Source organism: Neoarius graeffei, chromosome 27, assembly GCF_027579695.1.
Source record: "Neoarius graeffei isolate fNeoGra1 chromosome 27, fNeoGra1.pri, whole genome shotgun sequence".
Lineage (NCBI taxonomy): Eukaryota > Metazoa > Chordata > Actinopteri > Siluriformes > Ariidae > Neoarius > Neoarius graeffei.
Window position 1 is genome coordinate 19,322,809 of NC_083595.1, and position 27,461 is coordinate 19,350,269.

The window sequence follows — 27,461 nt, forward strand, 5'->3', positions numbered from 1 at the left end:
ACATAGCAGGAGTCGGGACCTTTTTCGATTACAACCACAACCTGAGTGGTTGGACTGCAACAGTATTTCAGTGAGTCAGGACTTCAATGAGCTGATGAAAGTGAAATGCAATTCAACAAAGAATTATATTCCCTACTAACACAAAGTCAGTATTTATTTAATAAAAAAAGTAATACCTTGCTGTAATACCCTGCAATATCCTATTTTTCAGTGAATAAGACATAACATAAAGGCAAAAGACATCAACATTGATCAACATAAGAGCAATTCAATGAAGATTCTGCAGGTCACTAATAAAAAGCAATGGTTTGTGTATTACAGTAAAAAGCAATAGTTTGTGTGTTTTCATGGCTGGTTGCTGTTCTATGATAGTGTAATTCATATGATCATTAACATGTTGATAATCTATACTTTATATATATAAAAATTAGTACGGGTGCCCCATAGTGGGACCAACACTTGATGCCACCGGCAACCATGTAATCCGGTGCTGCCCGTTCATGGTCAGGTTGTCGGTGACTAAACCGACAACCCCCATCGGCCTGGCCTTTGGGGAGGGTGGTTGGGCAACCCGCAGAATGAAAAACAATATCTGTCAAAGCACTGTCACAGGTTGAGAGTGTCCCAACACACCTCTCACCCTCTAGAGGGCCCCCACACGGAGGGTGCAACCCTGACTTCCCGCCGTTGTGTCAGTTCTGTCCCATGGAACCACAGGATCCTGGGCCAAGTAGGGGCCTGGAAGTCGCAGCCGAGCCCTTCACATGAGCGGTAGTCCTCTTCTCTATCCTCTTCGCTACCCTCAACCCCCCTCCTGCAAGACCTGGAGCGATAGGTGCAGAACATGTGGGACAGGTGAGATGAACATTGGGAGTCCCTAGTTCTAGCCCACATCCAGGCGGTGGTGGCATGATGGTTGTTTCTTTCGTGACCTAGAGACAACACAAGGATTCGTATCTGACCATCAGGTCCAGGCGGACCTTTTTAGGAGCAGCACTGCTCGCACCGATTCAGGGAAGGCCTAAGAAAAGGCGGGCTAAACATCACTTGTCTCCATTGATACGGGCAGGAGAACCACGCCTGCAGTGTTCATCCCTTCATGGTCAAACTACCTCAAAAAGGGGTGGAAAATGAACCCAAAGAGGACAGCAAAGGGAAGGACTCCCTATACTCGTTACCGAGTGGACCAGACTGCTACTACTACTACTATATACATACACACACTATACATATTATTCCAAACAGTATTTTTAAATTGTATTTTAGTTGTGTTAATTGAGATGTATAGACCCCTCCAAAAGTATTGGAATCATCTTCACTCGTCCAGTGTGTTCTGGTTTGGGTTTTCCTAGGGTTTCTTGTGCGCATTCTGGCTGCCACTTCTCACCGGGGCTTTTTTATTTTTATTTTACTTTCTCTCCTTTTTTATTTTTACTTTTTTTTCTGTGTGTTTGTGTAGTTTGATGTTTGTTTGAGTGCTGTTGTCCGCCGGTGGTGGTGTAGCTCTGGACCCAGTTTTGGGCATCGGTTCCCTCCAGGCCATGGTTCGCCGTGGGCGACGCCTGTGCGCCCAGCTATGGACTGCAGTGAGCTCGTTGCTCATTTTACATCGTGGTTGTCCAGCACTCTGTGCTTTAATGCTTAGCGTGATGTTCTGAGCAATGTTGCTCAGTGGCGTCGCGGCAGCTGTGCAGGCGGTTTGGGACATACCAGCACTCTGCGTGGCGGTGCTTTTGTGCTTGCTTTGTGGATCCATGGTGTGGTGTTCGAGCGATGTTGCTGGCGGTGTCACGGTGGCTGTGTTGGCGGTGTGGGACTTGTTTTCATGCGCCTTTTGGTGGGACTGTGGCTGGTACACCACTGGAATGATATCCTGACCCCTTTTTGGTGGACTTTGGTGGACCCCCTTTTATTTTTCCTTGTCTATAATTGTAAAGCATCCTTGGGTTTTTAGAAAGGTGCTATATAAACTGAACCTATCATCATTATTATTATTATTATTATTATTAGTAGTAGTAGTAAGTACAGCTGGCTAGCCACTCTTCTGCTGCATTGCTTTTGGTCATTGACAATTTAGAGTAGTCAATTAACCTCACTGCATGTCTTTGGATTGTGGAAGTAACTGGGGCACCCAGAGGAAACCCATGCAGACACATGGAGAACATGCAGACTCCACACTCCCTCGTTGGCCATGAGGTTCGAACCCGGAACCTTCTTGCTGTGAGGTGACAGTGATAACCACCGATGTACTAAACAATTTACAGAACATGGCACCCCATTTTTAGGTGAGCAAAAGTAAAGAAACAGATAGTTTTAAAGTAACTTGAAGTAAATAACACTTAATATTTGGTTGCTTATCCCTTGCTTGCAATAACCGCATCAGGCCGGCAACCCACTGAGATCACCAAACTGTTCTATTCTTCTTTTGTGATGCTTTTCCAGGCGTGTACTATAGACCCTTTTCAGTCACGTGACCTTCGTAAACGCGACCACCATTTTGGACATGTAGTGGACTTCGGCTCGAATTGGTTTGAATGCGAGGAAGGCGACAAACGGAGAACATACAAGAAAAAGGAGCGAGATGCAGAAAACACCTTCGCTATCCAGCAACGTAGGGCATTTACAGGGCGAGCAGAGGGAGAAATAACAACAGTAACGACACATTAGCAACGCCGTACAGAAATAACGGTTTATGGCACAGACCCTTTCGGTTCTAGCTCATCTAGCTGCTACAATGACTGCTTAGACTGCAACAATAATACCTAACACACATTTAAGTATCCGTCGTAAAGACGTGAAACTCGTCGAGTGACGAGTGTGTTCATTGATAAGCTAATACAATCTAAAAGTAGACATACCATCACACTGCCCTGGCGCTGTGTACAGTTTACCTTCTATGGTTTGTGCACTCACTATTTGCCATTACTTTCTCCAACCATTGTTACAGATTACAGGGAACGGCCTGGATTTAAGAGACAAATACATGTTCCTCTTGTTTTGAACACTTATTTGTAGGCAGTGCTTAATTTGTAAAGTGGGAGGTCCCGGAGCGCAGAGGATGAGCGGCTCCGGTGCGGAAAAAAAGAGGGGGGGAGGGGGCGCGGCGCTGCGCTTCTGGGCATGTTTTGTAATAACACTGCAAATTAAGTTCATCTGCAGATATTTTGTGGATGTCGTTTCATGAGAGAAATCACCAACAAGACAGATATCAAAATCAGACATTAACACTAAATAAACTTGCATTTTTTTATTTAATTATTTGGGCTTTTTTTTTTTTGTTACATAGTCAAAAGAGGTGTCGGATCACCGGATCCAGTGTAAATAGCTGCCGGAGCCAACGCCCGAGGTTCCGGAGCGCGCTCCGGCTTGCTCCCCCTCAAATTAAGCGCTGTTTGTAGGACACTGCCTCTGATCTGTCCTACAGTCTACCAACAGCAAAGGAACACAACGCTAGCTAATGTCGTTAGCTAATAGCTACTACAGAAGAACAAAGAGGTTACAATGGGTTATTTTAGCCTATTTGGTTACACACTCACCGCCACAGAATGTTAACAGCAATGTAATGCCTTTTCTGGCTAATTTTATTCGTCTTACCTCCAACAAAGTGGTCACTGCACAAGCGCTGGTATGCCGAGGGCTGCCAATCTTTCCTGTTTATGGCCGCTATCCATCTTCTCCGTCGGGATCTGATAAAATGATAACCCTTGCCTTGTTTGTTGATGGTTACTACATCCAGGTGCACAACAATATAGTGGCATGATGGAAGTCTTGCTGAAAATAAACACTTTCTTTGCTGCTGTTCCTCAATGCTGGCTGTGGTAAACTACTGGTAGTACATGTCCAAAATGGCGGCCGCGTTTGTCGTGACGTCACGTGAAAAGGGTCTATAGCTTCTTTCAGTTGCTTGTTTTGGGGGTTTCTCCCTTCAGTCTCCTCTTCAGGAACTGAAATGCATGCTCAGTTGACTTAGGATGTGGTGATTGACTTGGCCAGTCTATAATCGTCCACTTTTGTGTGTTTTGAGTCATTGTCTTATTGAATGATGTATTTCTATGTAAATTGGCAAACAATGTTTTTGAGTTCATTCTGCTGCTACCATTATGAGTAAGATTAGTGAGCCCATTCTAGAAGCAGCCATGACACTACCTGCACTATGCAATACCTGCACTGTGATTTCCTATGTTTTGGATCATTACCAGATCCTTTCTTTTGTTTTAATTAGCAGTGGTCACACCGGATGTAAATAAAATATGCCTGATAAAAAAGGCCACTCACTTGAATGGAAAGGACATGGCATGCATACTTAGAGGTATAAAGAAAAAAAAACTATTAAAAAATCACAGAAAATCAGAAAACCACTCCAACAGTCTTGACAGTTACAACTCAGTTTACATGTTTACATCCATTTTGAACCTTAAAGATAAACAGTTTAAAAGAAGACCACTTTGAGTTCATTATATTAGTTACCACAGACCTCAAAACGAGTGTAGTTTTCACTCAGGAAACCTGTGTAGCGTTTTCTCAGAAATTGGCCCAGCTCAAAGTGCTGCTGCATACCTTCCTGTACATTCACACAAGACAAACAGGTTATCAGCTAAGGCTGCAGCAAACATACATGCAGCACAATTACTTTATTATTATAGGTTTTGCTGTAAGATGAAACAATATACAAAATACTGCTGTCTATTCAATGGACTTTGATCTCAAAAGATTGTGTATGTGTGTATTTATGCAGAGTTGTACTCTGTATGTGTGCATGTGTGTGTGCGTGCATGTGTGTGTGTGTAAAAGGTACCCGAGAAAGCTGTCCAAAACCTTGTGGCCATGCACTCTCCTGGTACGGGTCTGTTGGATAGGCTTTGATTGGAGAACGGTCTCCATGGCGATATAACTAAAGGAACAAGGACAAAGGTTTCTAATTATGATAAAACACCTAATAGGATTTACATCGAGAAAGAACTCATGATTCTCTTAATCCATTACCACATTTTCATCCCAAAAGTTTTAAAACAGCAGAACCAATTCTTTTGTTTTTGCTATGCACTGAAAACAGTTGGGTTTGAGATCAAAAGATGAATATGAAATATCAGAATTTCAGCTTTCATTTCCTGATATTTACAAATAGTTGTCAAGTCTATTTGTATAGCGCTTTTAACAACAGACATTGTCACAAAACAGCTTAAAAGAAAATTAAAGACTTTAAACATAAACTAATTTTATCCCTATTAAATTTATTTATCCCTGATGAGCAAGCCTGTGGCAACAGTGGCAAGGAAAAACTCCCTCAGATGACATGAGGAAGAAACATTGAGAGGAACCAGACTCAAAAGGGAACCCATCCTCATTTGAGTGCTAACATACCCGTACAGCATAATTATAAATAACTTGCTTCTATAACTGTCCTATATAGTCACAAAGTACAACTGTGTAACCAGGAAATTCATTATAGTTTTAGCATGAAGTCTAGTTGTGTTAAACAACTTAGGCCAAGTTTACATTAGACCGTATCTGTCTCGTTTTCTTCACGGATGCACTGTCCGTTTACATTAAAACGCCTGGAAACGCCGGGAAACGGGAATCCACCAGGGTCCACGTATTCAATCCAGATCGTGTCTGATCCGGTGCTGTGTAAACATTGAGAATACGTGGATACGCTGTGCTGAGCTCTAGCTGGCGTCGTCATTAGACAACGTCACTGTGACATCCACCTTCCTGATTCGCTGGCGTTGGTCATGTGACGCGACTGCTGAAAAACGGCGCGGACTTCCGCCTTGTATCACCTTTCATTAAAGAGTATAAAAGTATGAAAATACTGCAAATACTGATGCAAATACTGCCCATTGTGTAGTTATGATTGTCTTTAGGCTTGCCATCCTTCCACTTGCAAGTGGTAAGTGACGCGCATGCCCGACATGCACTGGGATCACACACACAGCGGCTCAGTCCCGAATCACTGCTCGTGAGCTTCACTCGTGCGCTCTGTGAGCTGCGCAGGGCCGGAGTGCGCATCCTCCAGAGGGCACTCGCTGTTCAGGGCGGAGTGATTTGGAGCGCAGGATGCCTGCGGAGCCGAGCGTATCCGTGTATTGGCATTGCTGTGTGCACGCGAATCGTGTATTGGCGCTGCTGTGTGCACGCGAATCGTTTTAAAAATTTTAATCTGATGATCCGCTGATACGGTCTAATGTAAACCCCACCTTAGAACATGGCACCTTTGTTTGCCTACCCCTTGCTTTAAATAACTGCTATAAGCTGTCAACCCACTGACATGACCAAACTGTTGAATTCTTCTTTTGCGATGATTTTCCAGGGTTGTACTGCAATGTCTTTCAGCTGTTGCTTGTTTTGTTGGGTTTCTCCCATCAGTCTCCTCTTCAGAAAGTGAAATGGTTAAGACGTGGTGATTGACTTGGCCAATCTAAAACATTCCACTCCCCCCAATGAACTCCTTTGTTGTGTTTGCAGTGTGTTTTGGGTCACTGTCTTGCTGCATGATGAAGTTCTTTGCAATTAAATTGAATGCATTTCTCTGTAAATTGGCAGACAAAATATTTCTGTAGACTTCTGAATTCTGCTGCTACGATCATGAGTGACATAATCAGTAAAGATTAGTGATCCTATTCCAGAAGCAGCCATGCAAGTCTAAGCCAGGACACTACCTTCACTTTAACTGACCAATGAACTGGTATGTTTTGGATCATCCTTTCTGTCTCCACACTTTGGCCTTTCCATCACTTTGGTAGAGGTTAATCTGGGTTATAGCACTTTTGTGGCTCATCTCTGTACTTCTTTGCAAAATTCAATCTGGCCTTCCAATTCTTACTGCTGAAGAGTGGTTTGAATCTTATGGTATGACCTCTATATTTCTGCTCATGAAGTCTTCTTCAAACAGTGCACTGTGACAGTAGGAATCAGATTGAACCAGCAGGTAACGTGACGAGTTACAACTGTGTCTAATTACTGGCTGTCTATAAATGTGTGTGTGTGTGTTTTCCAGATGGCCAGTAATGAGAGAGGGAGCTGTGTTGCCCCAACGCCTGTGTGTATATGTGCTAGTCTCACTGAAAAGTGAGCATTAAAATAAAGCGCACCTTGACTTGTCATGCCTGTTCCCGGTTCCTCATTATCCCACCTCAATGCATTCACCCCTGCACTGTCAGCGATGCAGGGTTATCCGACTGTTAGTACATCGGTGGTTTCTTTCTTTTACAGGACATTACAAATGGTTATGCCCAATGCTTGTGCAATGGCTCTGATCAAATTTCCCTCTTTTCTCAGCTTCAAAAAAATTTGCTTTTCTCACATAGACAGCTCCCTGGTCTTCATTTTGGTTCATCCTTTTAAACAAAAAAGCAGCTTTCACATGTGAAACCCAGAACTCAAATCAAGAGTAGTAGATATTCGGAGCTATTAAGTGTTGAAACAATCAATCAATCTAACAGGGCATTCCAGTGCAACAAGAAAACCCTGTCAGTCACATATTCGAATAATTCTGACCACATGAAAAATGGGTGCATTCAAATAAAAAGTGCCATGTTCTAGATGCAAATATCAAGAAAAGAGAACTGAAATTCTATCATCTCATACTCATATTTTGATATCAAAACACAAATATGTCTTCAGTGTATAGCAAAAACAAAAGAACTGACCTTGCCAGTCCAGACTGTATATTTAAGGTTGTTTTCACACTTTGCCGGGCTCTAAACCCATGACTGATTCTCCGCTCATTTGAGGGGAGAGCATCTTCATTATGGGTTTGGTCCATCTAACCATCAGTTAGTTCATCTTCAACATCACTTCTGCTGTACTCAATTTATTTGTTTATGGAACTTCCAATTATTCTTTGAAATTAGTTTATTTACTTAATATCAGGCTCTTTTTACATTGTATGAGTATACAGTCAAGCCGGAAAGTCTGCACACCCCTTTCACCTTCTTCACATTTTATTACATTACAGGCTTATTCTACAATAGATTTTTCATTTTTTGTCACAAAATTCTACACAAAATAGCCCATAATGACAAAGTGAAAGCAGGTTTTCAGAAAATATGATATTTTATTTTACTGACAAAAATAGGTTATTTAGGGGTTAGATATCTGTACATACCCTTAGCCTAATACTTGGTTGATGCACCTTTGGCAGCAATTACAGCTTCAAGGCATCTTAGGAAAGAAGCTACAAGCTTGGCACACTTGTTTATGGACATTTTTGCCCATTCCTCTTGGCATATGCTTGCAAGCTCCGTCAGGTTGGATGGGGAACATCGGTACACAGCTATTTTCAGCTCCTTCCACAGATGTTCAATTGGATTCAGGTCTGGGCTCTGGCTGGGCCACTCAAGGACATTCACAGACTTTCTCCAAAGCAGTGGCGGCTGGTAGTCTTTCAAACAGGGGAGGCTGGTCGGTTACAATATTTCCAGATTTTAAAAGAAAAAAGAAAAAAACACATCAATTTTACCCATACTCTTGCCTCTGATCTGGCTGATTGTTGGCAGGGTCACAAACTGTGAAATAACAGGTTCTTTTGGCCCATTAGCCTACTGTCCAATATACATGATGGTGGTGTTGGGGGGGTATATTTTAACATTTTATATTTTAAAATTGTGGCATGTTGTTTAAAAATTGATCATTATTGAAAGCAGCTCTTTGTCAGGAACCTCAGCAGTAACAGCAGAGTGTTCTGGAATAGGCACAAGCACTGACCTTGGGGAGCCAAACATAGAGCTGGGTGCCACACATTTCATTCAATGACACTTTCCCTATATTTTACTTATTTTGACTAAGAAATGTTTTATTGACAATTTTGATAACCCTTCACTTTTAATCCAGGTCTGTAGTGTGAAATGTTCTTGGCTGTGTTTTTGTTTAAAAATGTTTTCCAAATTGTAGCTGTGTTTAATTCATATCCAGAAAAATATATATTCCAATATAATATACTCAGCATAAACATTTTAAATAGATTCTATATTTTTGGTCCATCCATGACATATTACTAAAGTAGCCTATTTACTGTTGTTGATGTGGGTCACTTGCTGTTAGCCAATTCACTTTCTCGTACCAGGAGAGCTGAAAGGAACGAGTATTATTCCCTACCTTTTTCACCAAGTCAATTTGAGGCGTTGGTCTACCCTGCTCTTTAATTTTAATTTTTTCCTCGAAAGGAAGACTGGCAAATGGCTTTGCCAAAATTAAATCAGCAATGCTTGGCATCCGTGCGCAGCTTTCTTGCTAGCTGACTAGCCCCCTCAAGTTCAAGTTCAGTCACTCAAATAAACGAAATTTCTGGAACTAAGATAGCAAACTTGACAACACTATATTTACACTTTATTTACAATGAAAATATATACAAACTAAAAAAGCTGGTAGAAACCGTATGTAATGAATGAAATCGAAATGTAAGCTGATCTCTTACAATACACCACAGCACTTGTGAATTCGCATGGGACTGAACTGAGATTCACTGCTGCCTGTCTATATTTGAAACGAGCTGTCAATCAAAGAAAATATCCGGCCGCTTTCACCAATCACCAGTCTCCTCGTGGAAAGCTTTGCCATGTCCCTCCCACTGTGAGGCTGGGAGTCCATGGGGCGGGCATTTTTTGCAGTATTTGTCCAATAACCGTCTTGCATTTTGATATTGAAAAGTGCATAGCTCCCAAATGCCATTGAAGTCCACTGAGGCTGGGAGTCCGTGGGACTCCGTGGGCAGGCGTTTTCACAGTATTTGTCCAATAATCATCTTGCATTTTGATATTGAAAAGTGCATAGCTCCCAAATGCCATTGAAGTCCACTGAGGCTGGGCTGCATCGCGTTGTCACAAGGGGGAAAAACTCACGCACACATTAGGCAAACTGGGGAAAGTTATAACGGAATGATTTCGCACTGTAGTTGGGTTGAGCACATATATTTCTATGATTCTGGATCTGAAATAGCAATGTTATAAGGTCGGCTATAACATAAGCCTAGCGCAATTCATCCTACACGATGTTCGTCATTTTTAGAGGAGGCTGAGCCTCCCTCGTTGTCTTGGAGCAATCGCCCGTGCTCCAAAGCCACTCCTTTGTTCTCTTGGCTGTGTGCTTCGGGTCATTGTCATGTTGGAAGGTAAACCTTCACCCCAGTCTGAGGTCCAGAGCACTCTGGAGTAGGTTTTCTTCAAGGATCTCAGTGTATTTAGCTGCATTCATCTTTCCCTCTATCAGGACTACTCGCCCTGTTCCCGCTGCTGAAAAACATCCCCACATCATGATGCTGCCACTGCCATGCTTTGCTGTAGGGATGGCATTAGCCAGGTGATGAGCTGTGCCTGGATTCCTCCAGACGTGACGCTTGGTATTCAGGCCAAAAAGTTCAACTTTGGTTTCATCAGACCAGAGAATCTTGTTTCTCATGGTTTGAGAGTCCTCTAGGTGCCTTTTGGCAAACTCCAAGCAGGCTGTCATGTGCCTTTTACTAAGGAGTGGCTTCCGTCTGGCCACTCTACAATAAAGGTCTGATTTGTGGAGTGCTGCTTGGATGGTTGATCTTCTGAAAGGTTCTCCCATTTCCACAAAGATATGCTGGAGCTCTGTCAGAGTAACCCTTGGGTTCCTGCTCACATCCCTGGCCAAGGCCCATCTTCCCCGATCACTCAGTTTGGCCTGGCAGCCAGGTCTAGGAAGATTCTTGGGAGTTCCAAACTTCTTCCATTTACAAATGATGGTGGCCACTATGCTCTTTGGGACCTATAAAGCTGCAGCAATTTTTTCTGTACCCTTCTCCAGATCTATGCCTTGACACAATCCTGTTTCTGAGGTCTGCAGATAATTCCTTTGACCCCATGGCTTGGAGTTTGCTCTGACATGCACTGTCAACCGTGGGACCTTATATAGGCAGGTGTTGGCAATCCCCAATAATGTCCAATCAATTTAATTTACCACAGATGGACTCCATTTAAGTTGTAGAAACATCTCAAGCAGTATCAGTGGAAACAAAATGCACCTCAGCTCACTTTTGGGTGTCACATCAAAGGGTGGTGCACACACATGATATTTTACATTTTCATTTTGCATAACTTAGCACAAATGTCTAAAAACCTGCTTTCACTTTGTCATTATGGGCTATCTTGTGGAGAATTTTGTGACAAAAAATGAATTCAATCTATTGTAGAATAAGTCTGTAACGTAATAAAACATGGAGAAGGTGAAAGGGGTGTGCAGACTTTCTGGCTTGACTGTATATTTTGAGTGTTTTCATTTGTTTTTTTTTTATTTTCTTTGCATGATTTATCTAGAAGGTTTATCAAAAATTTTCAAATGTACCCAAGTCTTAGAGTTTCAGAAATGAGAATATACAAACTAAGTTCTTTCAGATCACAGTCTGACAATCAGACAATCAAAAAGTCACCATTGCAAGTAGTGCTGCACCAATTTGCTATGTTACATTTACATGTAACATAGTGGTGTAATTCCACACCACTGCCAACTCCACCTGCTACAGCTAATGGCACATTACAACCCACACTCACTACTGCACTACAATAAGGCCCTGTCCACACGGCAACGGATTCAGGTGACTCTGATACAATTGCTTATCGTTTAGGCCTGGCGTCCACACGGCACCGGCATTTTGGGTGCCCAAAACGCAATCTTTTTGAGAACGGGTTCCAGAGTGGAAAGATCTGGCAACGTTGCCATTGTGAAGTCGTCTGGATGAGTAGAACGGATTTGTTTACGATGACGTCACAACCACATGACTGTGAGTGCTTCACGCCGGGTAGAAGTGTAACGAATATCACCAGGATATCACCAGGAAAAAGCCTTACAGAGCACTAGTGAGAGTGAAACACGAGCTTGGATATTATTATTATTATTATGTTCAGTGTTAGTTCACAGTAGTAATGCAAGAAGCAGAATAGTGACAGTAATAGTGAAGCAAAAACATGCAATTGTACAAACACTGCAGCTCTACAGCAAAATATTCATTTATGAAATGGTCTGATTCTTAACACCAGTAGTGCCAATGATCTTCTCATTGCGATGCGATGCGAGTTGTCAACAAATCCTATAACTTGGTTCATGAAACGCGCTTACAAAATATTTTCACTGTGAATATTTATTGTGTAATGGTGCAGAGAGAGAGAGAGAGAGAGAGAGACTCTGCCCTTAGGGCAGAGTCAATCCCGCCAGCAAAAATAGGGGAAAAAAGGAGCGATCTCACCTCTTCAGATGTTGGTTTTAGTCCTACAGTACATTCCTCAAAAAGGGTGTAGAGGAGCAAATTAATCCATCAATGTGTAGTATTCAATTTATTCCGGACCATTAAAGACGCCGCCTTCCGCGTAGAATCATACGTCATCCTCGCCACCATATTGGATAGGTCAAAGTGGAGAATAAAGATTCATGCGCTGCCTTTAACTGTACCAACAGGTTTACCATCCAAACGAGATCACATGGGATTACCTTTCACAGGTGAGAAACAACAAATTAATCCATCAACGTGTAGTATTCAATTTATTCCGGACCATTAAAGACGCCGCCTTCTGCGTAGAATCATACGTCATCCTCGCCGCCATATTGGAAAGGTCAAAGCGGAGAATAAAGATTAGCTGCGTTTAACTGTACCAACAGGTTTGCCGTCCAAATGAGATCGCATGGGATTACCTTTCACAGGTGAGACTGGAAAAATACTTTTCATTGTATTTGGTCATTATAATGTAATTTTACGAACAGATTTTCCTGACTTTGTGGCTAATATGAAGTCTCGCGCATAATAGTTTATGCGCATGTGTCCTTACTTCTTCTATTGTTCTGGTGTCTCCGAAGGGACCGTCTTACAGCGCCCCTAGAGGTGTGGCATGTGTATTGCATCGTTTTCAGCAAGCGTTGCGTTGCCATATGGACCTGATATTTTACTGATCGTTGCCCATTTGGACGCGATATATTTTTAAATAACATCTCGTTGCCGTTGTCGTGTGGATGTAGCCTAAGTGCAATACCCTTCACAAGTGCTCAGTTTCATTTTCCATTTTCATGTTATGTGAATGTCTGTACATTTTTAAATCTTTTATGTTTGTAAATTTTGTCTATATCCTTTATGTCTGTAAATTTGTGAACCCATATGTATACTTGTAAACCCTTACATCTGTACATCTTTCAGGTTTGTAAATCTTAAATATTTTAATGTAAATCAGCAATATGCGTTTTAATATATCTTTGATTGAGACACATATACACACACACACACACACACAATATATATATATATATATATATATATACAAACAAACTATGGGGTGTGTGTGTGTGCGCATGTGCACAGCACAGTGGTGTAGTGGTTAGCATGGTCACCTTGTAGTAAGAAGGTCCTGGGTTCGAGCCAAGCAGCCAATGAGGGTCTTTCTGTGTGGAGTATGCATGTTCTACCAGTGTCTGTGTGGGTTTCCTCCAGGTGCTCTGGTACCCCACAGTCCAAAGATATGGAGGTTAGGTGAATTGGTGGCTCTAAATTGACTGTTGGTGTGAATGGTTGTTTGTCTCTATGTGTCAGCCCTGCAATGACCTGGTGACTTGTCCAAGGTGTACCCTGCCTCTTGCCCATAGTCAGCTGGGACAGGCTCCAGCTTATATATATATATATATATATATATATATATATATATACACACACAGTGTGTGTATTGTATATATTGTCTCCTAAGGTTGTCACTGCCGGGGTGGGAGTAGGCCTGAGAATCTACTCTCTTATTAAAATGCTCCAAATGGCATGTGTCTCTTATACGTAGCCTCTGACAACCAAAGCCTAGCGCCTGGCCTTCTCGTGGCAGAGATGTTTGGTACTAAAAGGGAGAAAGGGCAAAGGCGAGGTGCTGGCACCTTAAAAGTAGTTTCTCCGGGTAGACCGAGGTCGTTAGCCTTGGCTTGGCAGTCTGTCTCAGAGAGGGCTCACTCTGATTTCCAAAGCCGAAGAGCACGGGGATGTGGAACTTCTCTATTTGGTGTTAGAGCGTGCAGTTAAACCACTGGGAGTGAAGGACCCCTGGTTGTTGTTACAGCATTCTTCTAGGAGAGGGTACTCTGATGTAAAACCTGTGGTCTGAGCGATTACTGGTCATCTTGCTTCGGCCTGTCACCAATTGCTAGTCACGAAGATTTAGAGTGGTGTATGTGTTCTACAAGCATGCATCACTTTAATCCATTGATGTATGGATGTCTTATCACCGCATCATCTCTTCACTTGCTAAGTCCTGTGGCAATAGAGGAGTGGCGACGCATGCAGACATAATGAGTTGGAAGCATGCAGTCACAAATCTGTACATAGGCGGCAGGAATCTTATCTTAACATCCCTATCCAGTCTACATTGACAGAGGCTGATTTTGGTGGAGATTCTTGTGACTGAGCAGCCCTATTCAGGGAAAGCACTGCTCACCCAGATGTCTGGGAAGGTGCTACAAAAGGTACACTAAAAATTGCCTGTCATCCTTAAGCTGGTCAGTTTACTGCGGCTGACAGCTGTTCACCAAAGCAGGAAAGATAACGAGATAAACAAGAAACGCTATGCAAAGTTTCATAAAATGTTAAACGTATGTTGTTGGAATGTTAGAACGTTACTCAATCGTGAAACTTCTGGCCAGCCAGAAAGGAGAACAGCTCTTGTGACAAGAGAACTTCAACGATTAAATATTGATATTGCTGCTCTCTCAGAAACATGTCTATCTGATGAGGATCAGTTAACTGAAATGAAATCTAATCCGGGGGAAACCAGAGCACCCGGAGGAAACCCACACGGACACGGGGAGAACATGCAAACTCCGCACAGAAAGGCCCTCGCCAGCTACGGGGCTCGAACCCGGACCTTCTTGCTATGAGGTGACAGCGCTAACCACTACACCAACGTGCCGCCCTCTGTAAAATCTTAGTTGATCAAATTGAGTGCCCATGTAGTATCAATGATCGTATTATGAAACTACGTGTCCCTTTGTTATGTGGTCGCCACATGTCCATACTCTCCGTGTATGCTCCAACTCTACAGGCAAAGGAAGATACAATCATGTCTTTCTACAGAGCCCTTTGGGAAGCCATTACTTCCATCCCTAAGGAGGAAAAGTTGTTTATCATAGGTGACTTTAATGCACGAGTTGGGAGACATGAGATATGGGATGCACTTGGTCGCTACGGCATTGGCAAAATGAACAGTAATGGCTTGAACTTACTCCAACTCTGCTCAGAATTCAACCTCACTATTTGTAACACCTTCTTCCATCATAAGCTTCAACACAAAGTGACATGGACTCATCCAAGATCAAAACATGGTCATATGATTGACTTTATTATCACCAGAAAAGATTATCTAAGGGATGTCTGCAATGTCTGTGTGCTACACAGCACTGAATGTGATACTGACCACAAGATGGTTTGTAGAAAATTGAAGTTGCAAGTGCGGAAGAAGATTCGTATGGAAGGGGTAAAACTCCCCAAATGCATTAACATTTCAAAGTTGAACAATCCTGATGTCAACAGCTCTCTGATGAATTGGAAGAACTCAATTTTGATGGTATCTGGGATGATTTTAGAAATCAGGTATATTCAACTGATGTACTTGGATTGAATCAGAGGATTGGTTTGATGAGAATAATGCTGAAATTACTCAACTGATCGAAACGAAGCATTCTCTCCACCAATCCCTTCTAGACCCTCACCTGGCCAATCATACTCAGATTGAAAAGTCTTTCAAAGAACACAAAGCGAACTTGAAGCGTGATTTGAGAGACATGAAAAGCAGGTGGTGGTGTAACATCATTGCCGAAGTTCAAAGTGCATATGACCAACATGACTCAAAGCGACTTCATGGTCTTTTAAGTCAGGTTCTTCAGTCCGACGTCATCCACTGTTGTTCCTGTCAAATCAAAATATGGCTTAACCATAATCAAAGACTCTGAGGGAATCATGGGTCATTGGACAGAGCACTTCAGCGATTTATTCTTCAATCCATCAGTTGTTGATGAAACAGCTATTGACAACTCATCATGGAAAGATATGATTCAGGAGTTAGATGCGATTCCCACATGGGAAGAGACTGACCTTACCATCAAACAAATAAATTCAGGTAAAGCACCTGGCTTAGATGGGATTCCAGTAGAATTGTTACAAAAAGGAGTTGAAAAAGTTAAATCAATTGAATACAGCTTGATCCGGAAAAGTTGGGAAGGTACACAAATACCTCAAGATTGGATTGATAATACTATCAATCCAATCTTGAGGTATTTGTATACCTTCCTAACTTTTCCGAATCAAGCTGTATTCAATTGATCGAAATGAAGTATTACTGCTTAAAGGTAAAGGCTCTAAGTCAGTCTGTGATAATTATCATCATGGCATCACGCTTCTAGAAGTGGTTGGAAAAGTGTTATCCAGACTTCTTTTAAACAGAATGACCGATCATGTGTCCCCAGTCGTGATACCAGAGTCACAGTCTGGTTTTCGTTCAGGAAGAGGAACAATGGACATGATCTTCTCTGCCAGACAACTGCAGGAGAAGTGCATCAAGCAGCATATTCCCTTGTATCAAGTCTTTGTGGACTTAACTAAGGCTTTTGACACCGTGAACCACGAGTCCTTGTGGAAGATTCTCAGAAAGCTCAGATGCCCTCCCACTTTTGTCAACATGGTAAAAGGGCTGCATCGCAATGAAAGCATGTGTTACCTTCAACCGATCACTTTCCGATGAAATTGCAGTTGATAATAGCATAAAACAGGGTGATATTCTAGCACCAACCCTATTCTCCATCTACTTTGGTGCTGTACTTGTATATGCATTCGGTGACTGCAATATCGGCATAAGTATCCGTTTCAGGACCACTGGAAAAGTCTTCAATCTCAGAAGATTTAACACAAGATCCAAGGCCTTCCATGCACTAATCCGTGAATTGCTGTATGCTGATGATGCAGTTTTCATTACGAACTCTGAGAAAGACATGCAGACTGTTATGGACAGGTTTTCTAGAGCAGCCATTGCATTTAGTCTCACCATCAGTTTGAAAAAGACCAAGGTTATGTTCACTCCGCCACCTGGTGTACCATACAGTGAACCTAACATCACAGTAAATGGCACCAGATTGGGTATTGTAGATACGTTTGTATACCTAGGAAGTACCATATTGAGAGACAGTTCATTAGATGCTGAAATACATGCAAGGATCCAGAAAGCCACTGTTGCCTTTGGGAAGTTAGACAAGCGCTTGTGGTCAGATAGAGGAATAACCATTAAAACCAAAGGTGACAGTTTACCAAGCATGCGTCTTGACTGCCTTACTGTATTCCTCTGAAGCCTGGACAACACTCTGCTGTCACTTGAAGTGGCTTGAAAGATTTCACCAGAAATGCTTGAGATGAATCTTAAACATCAAATGGCAATGAATGATCCCAGATAATGTCGTTCTGGAAAAAGGAGTCTGTTCAAGCATTGAGGCAATTATTATCATCAACAATCAAATGAGGTGGACACTGGGCAGGACATGTTGTTCGTATGAAAGATGATAGTATCCCAAAGCAGCTATTTTATGGTCAACTGGAAATTGGAAAGCGACCACAGCACAAGCCAAAGATACGATATAAGGATTGCATCAAGAATAATCTAAGAGGCATTGGAATTGATGTCAGTAACTGGGAATCTGAAGCTTAAAATCATTCAGGGTGGAGGCACTCAGTGAAACACGGCTGGGAGAGTTTTGAGCAAAATCATATCAAGCATGCAAAAATTAAACGTGCTGTTCGTAAGGGAGAGGAGATAGATCTGCCAGCTGAGACTAAGACATGGAAATGTGAAGTTTGTGATCGCATCTTGCTATTAAAAGCTGGATATGAAAGCCATGTGAAAGTATATCAGAAGGAGCAGAAGCAATGTACTTACATTCATCTTCTACCGCCAAAGCCTCAAGAGAACACCTGTACTGTTTGCAGCAAGGTGTGCAAATCAACATCTGGACTGAAGTGGCATATGAAAATACACAAGAATGAGATTCCACAGGCAGATATAATTAGTCCTGTGAAGGCAACGCTTTTTATCTCCCATGTATGTATGAAGCCTTGCAAGTCTGCTGCTGGACTAAATTTGCACTTGAGAGCATATGGACTGAGGCAAAATGAAGAAATTGATGAAGAATTGAGGAGTGAGATGGCAATCATCTGACAAGATGCAGCAATCAACATACATATACAATGGTGCTTGAAAGTTTGTGAACCCTTCAGACATTTCTATATTTCTGCATAAATATGGTCTAAAACATCATCAGATTTTCACGTAAGTCCCAAAAGTAGATAAAGAGAACCCAGTTAAACAAATGAGACAAAAAATATTATACTTGGTCATTCATTTATTGAGGAAAATGATCCAATATTACATATCTGTGAGTGGCAAAAGTATGTGAATCTCTAGGATTAGCAGTTCGTTTGAAGGTGAAATTAGAGTCAGGTGGTTTCAATCAATGGGATGACAATCAGGTGTGAGTGAGCACCCTGTTTTATTTAAAGAACAAGGATCTATCAAAGTCTGATCTTCACAACACGTGTTTTTGTTTACTGTTTGATCGTGGTCGCCATATTGTAAAGTAACACGTATATAAGACATGTAATACCCAGGTCTTTAAAGGTGTTTCTGTGGATCTTTGTAAATTATTTAGCTGGAAGAGAAAAGCAGGGAGGATTGAGCAGCTGTGGTTTGTTTACACCCGATACTAAAACTTGTAGCCTTCTAGTAAATGTCGTAAAGACACGTACAAAATGCCTACTTACCCAGGCATAAATGATAGAGGATTTATCTTGTAGCGTCTTGATCCCGAGCTCTTTAACACATAAATTGTACAGCTCCATGCTCTTCCAGGTTTTCATCTGTTTGTCCGTGTAAAACGATGTCTACAGCACCAGGTAGCTTGAGATGTTGGGGATGATTTTCAAAGGATGGATGATTTTCCAGCTCACAGGAAAAATCCTTCTTTGTTAAGGATCTTTCCCACTGAGTGGTTTCTATATCCACTTCTTTTGAGTGTACTTCTTGGTTTTAATAACTTGCTTGTTTGCTATACACAAACATGGCAATAAGTACTTGTGTTAATCGACCAGACTCCACTTTTGGATCATTAATCCCTTCTGACTGAGAATGCCCTGCATGCATGGTTTTATGTTGGCTTCTGGCACATCCATACAGTTTTAAATACAATACCTACTACTAAACAGTTTGTTTTTCTTGCATTTATTTAATTCCTGGGCTCCCATCTGTAACAGGGAGTGATGCTGCATTCCATTAATACACTTTACAATAGTTTATTAGATTCTTGTCAGGGTACAGGCACTTACGGATGTATGTGCAGGGGAGAGCAGGTAACAAACAGGAAACATAGCCAAATCACAAAACTAGAATCATAGTCAAAAAGCAAGCAAGGGTCAGTTGATCAGCAAACAGGACAATAAAGAGGACACAATAAGCGTAGAAGGAGATAGCAAGGGTCAGGAAAACTAGAGGCAGACAGAGATAGAAAGGCTTGCATAACTGGGTAAACTCAGAACAATACTTCGCAATGACCATGAGTGAGAGAGGCTTAAGCAGCGTGGCTGATTGTGCGTGAATGAGAGTCAGCTGTAATCGATAAGCCGGCACTGTGGTTCTTGGGCGTTGTAGTTCTGAGGAGCCATGTTTGTAGTTTGGCTAGAGCTGTCACTCTCAACACCCTTACTGAAGTAAGGTGAAGAAGTAACCCCCCCGAGGAGCTCCCTCTGGGAGCTACATTCTTCCTGGGGTGCCCTCTACCCCTAGGTGCAGGCTTGTCAGGGTGGGTGGAACCCTTGCTTTAGAAGAGGGTCCAGAATGTCCTTGGCTCCCACCCAGCTTTGTTCATCTGGTCCATAGCCCTCCCAGTCTACTAGATACTCACTCAATCGGACCTCTTCTGCATTTGGAATCAAGTATTCTGTTTACCTGATAGATGGGCTGTCCTTCTAGGCTCAGAGGTGGGTGATCTTGGATGGGAGCATTCTCTGCCAGAGTACCCTGAATAGCAGGTTTCAGGAAGGAAACATCAAAAGTGGGGGCTATCCAGCTGTGCGGTGGGAGCTCTAGTCTGTAAGAAACTCCATTGATATGCCGAAGTACCATGTATGGACCAATGTAGCGAGCCTGTAGCTTTCAGCATGTGTTAGGGTCCTTGAGGTTTCTCGTGGAGGCCCATACTCTGTTGCCCAGATAAAATTCTGGGTTGCTACTTCTGTGTTTGTCGCTGTACTCCTTATACTTAGGATTTACAGACTCAATGCGCTGGTGAACTTCCTCCCATATTGCTTGGCTTCAGAAGAACCACTCTTCAACTGCTTGTACCTGTGTGGGTGCATCATCCCAAGGGAACGGGGCAGTTGGTAGCTGAGCATTCAGTGAAACAGTGTTAGTTGGGTAGTGGAATGCTTGAGTGAGTTCTATGCATACTCGGCCCATGGAATGAATCGAGACAAATCCCCCTGGTTCCTCATGCAGAAAATCCTTAAACACCCAATCTCCTGGTTAGCTCATTCTACCTGGCCATTGAACTGGGGGTGATATCCAGACGTGAGGCTCACTGAGACTCCTAATCGTTCCATGAAACAGGCCCATAATTGTGAGATGAACTGGGGACCATGGTCACTGACACTGTCCTCTGGGATGCCAGAGTACATACATACTGAAATAGTAATTCAGCTGTTTGAAATGCAGTGGGGATACCAAGTAGCGGAATGAGTCTCAGAGCCTTAGAAAATCTGTCTACAGTTACCATGATGGTGGTGTTCCCTTGAGATGGTGGTAGATCCGTAATGAAATCAATGGCCAGGTGGGACCAGGGTCTTTGAGGTACAGGGAGGGGACAGAGCTTACCCGTGGGAGAGGTTTGTGGAACTTTAGCCTGGGCATACTCAGAACAGGAAGTGATGAACTGGTTGACCTCTGTTCACATGTTCTCCCACCAGTACTTGTGCTTCAGCATTTGGTAAGTTCATTGGCTGCTTAGATGACCTGTGGCAGGGGACGCATGTGCCCATGTGATGAGTCTTCCTTGGAGCTACTTTGGGATGTAAAGAAGGTCCGGTGGACAGTTTACTGGGCTCTCCCGAGGTTGAGATTTCTTTATTTCTTGATCCAAGTCCCAAGTAATGGTCTGGATGAAACAGTTGGGTGAGAGAATGGGGTGAGATTCAGGACTATGACTTGAGTTGAAGGTTCAGGATAGGGCATCAGCCTTGGCATTCTTGGAACCAGGACAAAAGGAGATCGTGAAATTGAAATGTGTGAAGAAGGGTGCCCATCTGGCTTGGTGTGGGTTAAGTCTCTTGGCTTTCTTGAGATATTCTAGGTTCTTATGGTCAGTCAATATCCCAAAGGGATGTGTGGCTCCCTCCAGCCAATGTCTCCACTCTTCAAGGGCATGCCTGATAGGAAGTAATTCTCTATTCCCAACATCATAGTTTCTCTCTGCCGACATGAGTTTTCTTGAGAAAAATGCCACCGAGTGGCATTTGGGTCTCTCGCTGAAATGCTAGGACAAAAATCCCTCCTACTCCAGTGTTGGAGGCATCGACCTCGATCATGAATGGCTTGGTCAGGTCAGGGTGTTGCAGGATCAGGGTTGAAGTGAAGGCATTCTTGAGTTGATTGAAGGCTTCCTCTGCTGAAGGGTTCCAGTGGAGGCGTTTGGGTCCTTTTTTGAGCAAGGCCGTTAGGGGAGAAGCAAGTGTACTGAAACCTCTAATGACACGACAGTAGAAATTGGTGAAACCTAAGAAATGTTGAAGATCCTTCACAGTCATGGGCACTGGCCAGGACGTGACTGCAGAGACCTTGGAGGAGTCCATACTGACTCCTTCTGCACCAATGACGTAACCCAAAAAGGAGATCTGATGCAAGTGGAACTCACATTTCTTGGCTTTCACACAGAGGTCATTTGCTAACAGGTGTTTGGAGAACTGATCTGACATGTCCCAGATGGCTCTTCTCATTGGGAGAGTGGATCAAGATATCAATATATGCAATCACAAACTTGCCCAGCATATCCCATAGCACATTGATAAAACACTGGAATACACTTGGTGCTGAAGAAAGGCCATAAGGCTTTCTTGTGCTCAAACTGGCCGGCGGTAGTGCTGAAGGTGGGCTTCCATTCATCGCCCTCCTTGATTCTGACCAGGTTGTAGGCACTGCACAGGTCAAGTTTGGAGAAGAGCTTGGCAGTACGGAGCTGTTCTAAAGGTGAGGGGACCAGTGGAAAATGATAGGGGTATTTGACAGAGATCTGACTGAGTCCCTTAAAGTCTATGCAGGGTTGGAGACTGCCACCTTTTTTTTCTCCACAAAGAACCCCGCTGATGCTGGTGACTTTATGTACCCCTGCTTGAGAGCTTCTTGAATGTACTCCTCCATGGCAGTTTGTTCCTTCTGAGAAAGGGGATAAATCCAACTGCAGAAGATCAATGGCTCAGTCGTATGGAGGATGTGGTGGTAAGCCACAAGCTTTGCCCTTGCTAAAGTCAAGTCAAGTTTATTTGTATAGCGCTTTTAACAATAAACATTGTCGCAAAGCAGCTTTACAGAATTTGAACGACTTAAAATATGAGCTAATTTTATCCCTAATCTATCCCCATCGAGAGGAACCAGACTCAAAAGGGAACCCATCCCCATCCGGGCAACAACAGACAACATGACTATAACATTAACAGTCCTAACATAAAGTCAGCTTCATTGATGCTATAAACCCCCCACCGACGGAAACCCAAGCGCAAAACTGTTCACGACAACCGTAGTCCCAAAGTCAGCAAGTCAACTGCAGTCCTAAAGTCAACAAATCAATTGCAGTCCCCAGCCACAAAAGCACCACTGCAAGAGTCCAGAGCGTCCTCCAGGCGCGACCCCCAACTGTCCACATGGGGCCGCCTTCCACAGGAGCGATGCAATGAGACTCCAACCAGACACAGGGCACCAGGATGGATCAGGCAGGTCTGAGGAGCAGAAGAGGTCAGCATCTCGATCCCAGGACAGACATGTAACTCAGAGGGACAGATTTGGGGGGGACTTCCCTCAGGTCAGAATAACACTCAGGAACATTCTCCATTGAATCGGGCTGTGGATTCTCTACCAAGGTAGAGGAGAGACAGAGTTGGGGATGTAGAAGACAGTTCTGAAAACATGTGGATGACCACGAGATTACTAGATTGTGAAGCTGTAACCAAGGATATCCCAGGATGATATCGTGATTAATGGTAGTGGTCATATAGACAGAAATGAGTTCAGAATAGCATGCACCCACTTGAATACGAATGGGAGCGGTGCAAGTAGTAACAACCCTATTGGTCCTGATGCTGAGTGGACTCTGAAGAGGGGTCCAGACTGAACTTCTGAATGATCGAGCAGTTGATGAATTTCCCCTCTGCCCCTGAGTCAACAAAGGCAGATAGCACATGTGGTGAAGATGCCAGTTTCAGCAATACAGGTATTTTAAAAGACTGACTTGAATTTTCTTACAGGACTCACCAAATCAGGAGTGGTCTCAGCTTGGCTGGTGCGAGGTGGGCAAACAGGACACTGGGTGAGAAGATACTCTGAACTCCCACAATAGAAACCGAGCCCCTCTTTCCCCCTTCACTCTTGCTCAGAGCGTTTCAAACGGGTATGTGAAACCTCCATAGGTGTGGAGGCATCAAAATGCTGAACAGGTCTCGTGTCCTCCTTGAGAGGGTCGTTTGGAGAGTAGATGATCCAGTTGAATAGCTAGATCAATGAGGGAGTCCAAGCTAAGGTGTTCATCTCTACATGCCAGTTTGCTTAGAATTTTGGGGCGAAGACCTTGGTGAAACACTGCCTTTAACGCTGGCTCATTTCCATCCACTGACTGCCACTAGAGTTCTGAAGTTCAGGGCATATCTGCGACTCCCCTAGCACCTTGTGTGATGGTGAGTAAACTCTTGCTGACTTCAATCCCCTCAGGTTCGTGATCACTCATTTGAATAATTCTAGGAAACGTTCGTAGGATGTGTGCTCCTCTCCATTCCTCCATACTGCACTAGCCCACTGTCGCGCTTTGCTGGTGAGAAACAAAAGAAAGTTAATGATCTTACTTTCTTCAGAGATGTTAGGCATGGCTGAGAAGTACAAGGAGTACTGAAGTAGAAATCCCTTACAATTGAGGGCATCCCTGGCATATTTCTCTGGAATGGGGAACTGATAAGCAGGACTCTGAGAAACTTCAGAGCATGTTAGGAGGGCCTGTGGGCACTGCAGCTGCTATCTGTGCCATCCTGGTATAGAGGTCTGCAAACATCTGTTGGTGTTCTCCAAAGAGGTGTCCCTGAGCATTCAGAGCTGTTTGCCTCCTCTGCTGCATCCATCGAGGTGAAGTATCCTGTCAGGGTGCAGGCACTTACGGATGTATGTGCAGGGGAGAGTGAGGTAGCAAACAGGAAACGTAGCCAAGTCACACAACTAGAATCGTAGTCAAAAAGCAAGCAAGGATCAGTTGATCGGGAAACAGGGCAATAAAGAGGACACAATAGATGTAGAAGTAAAGAGATGGCAAGGGTCAGGAAAACTAGAGGCAGACAGAGCTAGAAAGGCTTGGTATGACTGGGTAAACTCAGAATGATACTTCGCAATGACAGTGAGAGGCTTAAGTAACGTGGCTGGCTGTGCGTGAATGAGTCAGCTGTAATCAATAAGCAGGTGACGGGGTGCTGTGGTTCTTGGGTGTTGTAGGTCTGAGAAGCCATGTTTGTAGTTCAGCTAGAGCTGTCGCTCTCAATGCCCTTACTGACAATTCTAATAGAACAAAAGCCAAAATAATTGGATCTTTTTTTTTTAAATGGGTCTTGACTCGTTACAAGTATGAATAGGTGGGCCTTAAAATAGAAAAGACTGAGAACCCCTGGTCTAGACTTCTATAATAAGAATTGAATATTCATGAATTTATGACACAAGTTGACATATGATTAACCTATAAAACATGAAAATCGGTCAAACTGGTTTGAAATCAAAAAAGCTTTACTTCCATCCATTATCCATAACCGCTTATCCTGTGCAAGGTCGTGGGCAAGCTGGAGCCTATATAAGCTGGGTGAGAGGCAAGGTACACTGTGGACAAGTCACCAGATCATCGCAGAGCTTTACTTCCATTTTCCCTAATTTTATATTTTTCACACATTACCCACCTAAATCATGAGAGCAAGAAGGACATTTTATTTACTCTGAGATGCAAAATGGTGCATTCTGGATCACTCAATTTTACATTTATATTTAAAAAAAAAAATTCCAAGGGAGAACCTCTGGATCCCCTGCCCCCCCTTTTTTTTGGCACTGTGAAGGTGCCATCTCTTTGGGTCTGTCTACTACTCTTTTCCAAATGCCCCTTACTGCACAAGTTATTGACAGAGCAGGGCTGGCTCCAGCACTCTAATGAGCAGTAAGAAAAACCTGATATCTGTCAACATCGAAAGTTTGAAAGTTTGTGAACCCTTAGAATTTTCTATATTTCTGCATAAATATGACCTAAAACATCATCAGATTTTCACACAAGTCTTAAAAAGTAGATAAAGAGAATCAAGTTAAACAAATGAGACAAATATTATACTTGGTCATTTATTTATTGAAAAAAATGATCCAATATTACATATCTGTGAGTGGCAAAAGTATGTGAACCTTTGCTTTCAGTATCTGGTGTGACCCCCTTGTGCAGCAATAACTGCAACGAAACGTTTCCGGTAACTGTTGATCAGTCCTGCACACTGGCTTGAAATGAAAACAAAACACTTAAATCTCCCACCACAAAGCAATACCTGGAATTCCCTTCCCTTCCACCAAGAATGGCCCAAACTGGGAATGACTTGGATCGGCGAACCCCTGCCTGGAAGGCGCGCCGACAGAACATGGCTGAAAACATGTGGGCGGTCTTGTATGATGAGTTAGTTGGGGAAGAGGAGGTCTGAGAGAAGGAGAGGGAGAACGTAGAGCTCGGGATAGAGCCCTACTGGTTTGAGCCATACCAGGACCGTCACTCTGACGATCACAATGAGGTGAGTGGCTGCCACTCAGATCTCGGCAAGCTGACATGGTGGAGGGATGATTAACAGACCACCTGTTTTTTTGTTTATCTTAATTACCAATACCAGCTGCTGTTAATCTTTTCCTGACAATTGTTAGTAGAATAGTAATTCCTGTCAAGTTATCACTCAGCCCAAGATAAAATCGTTTTTGTTCCAATTTGGCAAAATGCCTACTGAATACCGACATCCCAAAAGCACAGTGTGGCACAGATATGTCACTTATGCTGCTTTTCCACTACAAACGCTGAGCCGTGCCGTGCTGAGTCGAGCTGAGCGGGGCTGTTGGAGTTGCATTTCGACTACAACCGCACTGAACCATGCTGGCTGGAAGCAGGTGGACACATTGGGTGGAGTTAGCGAAAGTGGGTGGACGTCCCGTGATGTCGTTAAGCGGCGCAAACAGTGACATCAGTGAGCTTTTAAGCGGTAGTCTCACGACCCGGATAGTAAACAATAAACATGGAGGACATGGAGTCGTTAGTGTTGCTGATCTTGGTGCTGTGGCTTGTTGTCACCGACAACGCCAACAGATACTGGCAAGAGCGTATAGATGAGGCGAGGCGCATAAGGCTTCAGAAATTCTCGTAATTCATAATTATTCTTCTTCCGGGTTTACAGTGTTTACAGATCCCAGCGCGCTCGCGGGGCGTGTGTGGGCATGTGAGGACACTCCTCCTCACCAATCAGTGCACAGGGGAGTGTCTGCTCACGCCCCCAGACTCACTCGGCTCAGTTTGGCTCGCTTCAGCCCCACTCCAAAATGGCGCGAGTTTTAGGGGCTAAGCAGGGCTGAAGCGAGCCGAGTCTACTTATTATTATTTTTTTTTTTACATGAAGGCTAAAACAAAACAAAAAAAATTCCCAGCTACCCAAGAGTACCTACCCACTGTTCAAGCCTGTGTTTGTCATTGTTTTCAAACATTTTCAACACTTGGGAGTAATGGAGTATGTGTACAATAGTGCGCCATCTGTCTGCCAGATTGCTTTATTTTCATGGAGTCATAGAAGAGTGAAATTATTTAGGTGTCAGTATTACTTTAAAACCTTTTCAGTATTGTAAAGTACCACAAAGGAATACTGCATTAATACTATGTTTCTAAATAAACTTCCATGTTGTGTTGTCCTTGTCTGTATTCCTTTGGTAGTGATTGGAAAATGATGTATTTAAAAGTACAGAATTCAGACGCTGTGCACGCACTCCCGGTTTCTGAAGATTCCCCGATCTATGTCACAACATGGCCGCCGCAGCTCCCGTCTGCTCAATCATGCCACTTCGGGGTTGTTGTTTTTTTGTCTCTCCCCCCCCCACTTTTTTTATCAAAGGCTTATTATTCACAATTGCGTTGTGGATGAAAATTATCTTTATTTTCAGAGTCGT

At 43.2% G+C, this 27,461-nt stretch overlaps 1 protein-coding gene across 2 annotated transcripts in view; it reads right to left on the bottom strand.

Annotated features, from left to right (window-relative positions):
- The window catches only part of acp2 (acid phosphatase 2, lysosomal), a 153,649-nt gene that overhangs the window by 92,613 nt on the left and 33,575 nt on the right, over positions 1 to 27,461 (bottom strand). The window contains exons 2-4 of one of the 2 annotated variants that reach the window (XM_060911500.1): positions 8,108 to 8,400; positions 4,796 to 4,891; positions 4,475 to 4,561 (exon numbers count right to left, since the gene is read on the bottom strand). In XM_060911500.1, coding sequence (XP_060767483.1) covers positions 4,475 to 4,555 — 81 coding nt within the window. In that variant the 5' untranslated portion in view covers positions 4,556 to 4,561; positions 4,796 to 4,891; positions 8,108 to 8,400. The remainder of the gene's footprint in view (positions 1 to 4,474; positions 4,562 to 4,795; positions 4,892 to 8,107; positions 8,401 to 27,461) is intronic. The other variant, XM_060911499.1, reaches the window with a different exon arrangement.